This window comes from Microtus ochrogaster (genome assembly GCF_000317375.1).
Source record: "Microtus ochrogaster isolate Prairie Vole_2 chromosome 14 unlocalized genomic scaffold, MicOch1.0 chr14_random_1, whole genome shotgun sequence".
Lineage (NCBI taxonomy): Eukaryota > Metazoa > Chordata > Mammalia > Rodentia > Cricetidae > Microtus > Microtus ochrogaster.
The window spans coordinates 31,174,991-31,176,784 of NW_004949096.1; the positions used below are offsets into that span (position 1 = coordinate 31,174,991).

At 45.0% G+C, this 1,794-nt stretch overlaps 1 protein-coding gene across 1 annotated transcript in view; it reads left to right on the top strand.

Annotated features, from left to right (window-relative positions):
- The window catches only part of C14H15orf48 (chromosome 14 C15orf48 homolog), a 3,023-nt gene extending 1,991 nt beyond the window's left edge, over positions 1-1,032 (top strand). The window contains exon 5 of the mRNA XM_005364381.3: positions 660-1,032. Within this exon, the coding sequence (XP_005364438.1) occupies positions 660-728 (69 nt within the window). The 3' untranslated portion in view covers positions 729-1,032. The remainder of the gene's footprint in view (positions 1-659) is intronic.
- Positions 1,033-1,794: the final 762 nt, after the last annotated feature.

Below are 1,794 nucleotides of genomic sequence, written 5' to 3' on the forward strand. Positions count from 1 at the left end.
GCACTTTTACTCACTCAGCCATCTTGCCAGCTCACCACTCTAGGTTTTAGTTTTTATAATTTAAATATTCTGAAGGCTACAAGCACGGGCCCAGAATGAACACCATTTAGGGCTGGTAGAAAAGACTTCACAAAAGGCAAAGCTCTGAAAACATTTAAGTCAAGGAGAGGCATTCAGAATCGTTGTGTCTCAGGGTCTGGGACGAGAAAGCGCTGCTGGGGACAAATGGGGGTGTCTAAATGAGAGCTGATTGGCTCATTCGTGCCTCTGTGAAGCAACTGCAAGGAGGGAATTTTAGGAGCCTACTGTGTGTCTTGTCCTGTGCCTTGAACATTGTCCATCCTTTTACAAGGAACTGATGCACCCCTTGAATTTAATTGCTATCTTAGCAAATTAAAAATCTCGACACTACTAATGTAAGCAGGACAGATGCGTGACTGCTCTCCCTGGTCCTGTGACACCTGGAGACCCAGAGGTCTTAGGGGATGGAGTGGTGTGGTAAGAAACTGGCCAGTCTGCTAATCTGTGCTTGATTCAGAGTCGAGGAGAGGTGATTCTATAGTGATATTCTTCCTTCAGGGAGAATGACAGGTCCCCTAAGGGAATGCGAGGACGGAGGGCAGATCCTTAACAAAGTGGCTTGCTTTCTGTTTTTTAAGCTTATAACCATCAACCAGCAGTGGAAGCCTGTGGAAGAGCTGCAGAAAGTCCGGAGGGCAACCAGATGATGGCTCTTCGCTCCTTCCTTCCGAAGAATACTCTATGAATCTAGCGGAAACACTTCAGCACAAACTAGATTTTGATACCAGTGTGCGGAAATGCTTCTGCTATGATTTTAGGGTTTGCCTGCATTCTTTGGATCCTGTGTAAGCAATTGAAGGTAGCACATAGTCTGAAAATTTTTTTTTGTGTTTGTTGGTGTAAATTTCAATTTTGCATTTGAAATTTAATGTTTCTGATGCTTGGGTGTAGTCCTTGAAATGTATGACCATATATAAATTAGATTACTACCTGTAATAAAATATTATTTATACAAGAGATCTCAAAAATTATTTAGCTTTAAAAGTGGGATACCATCTTTTTATGGGAAAAAAAAACATTTTTTGAAGCATAAAACTCCATCTTTCAAATACCAGCAAGTACAGATTTCTAAGCTTTACCCCGAGCCCTTTCCCCCTCACCCCAGAAACCTTTGGAGCAGGTGTTGTCTGCAGTAAAGCAAAGAACAAGTGCAAAACTTGGAAGAAGGTGAATGCGGTAGGCTCAGGAGGAAAGGGAAGTAGAGACAGGCAAGAGGGCTGTATGGAGAGCTGGTGAGCAGGAACCAGAGGCACACAGAGAGCCCAGCAGGTGCCAGTGGGAACCCTGCTGCTCCCAGGAGGACGGAGGATGGAGCGGGTAGGATGGGAGTGGGGTAGGGAGATTGAGGGGGCTGGGGAGCCCTGGCCTGCACCCTGCAGAGTCTGGCCAGAGACTTGAGAGAGATGATTTCATCATACCCAGAATGCCCACCCATCTCCCCATCCCCCTGCTATCCTACCCTTGACTGCTCTTAAAGATGCGATCAGGAGAGGGCTGTTTCCCATGGAATGTAAAATAAATTGGGATATAATTCTCATGTCTTAGTAGTCACCCACTGAAATTGCACAGCTCAGTGTTTTTATTATATTTACAAAGTTGGGCAATCATCTCCATCTACTTCTAGAACCTTCGCGTTTTCCTCAAAGGAACACTGTGCCCATGAGCAATCACTGTCCCTAATCCCTCTGCTCCCAGCCCAAGGCAAACATTAAT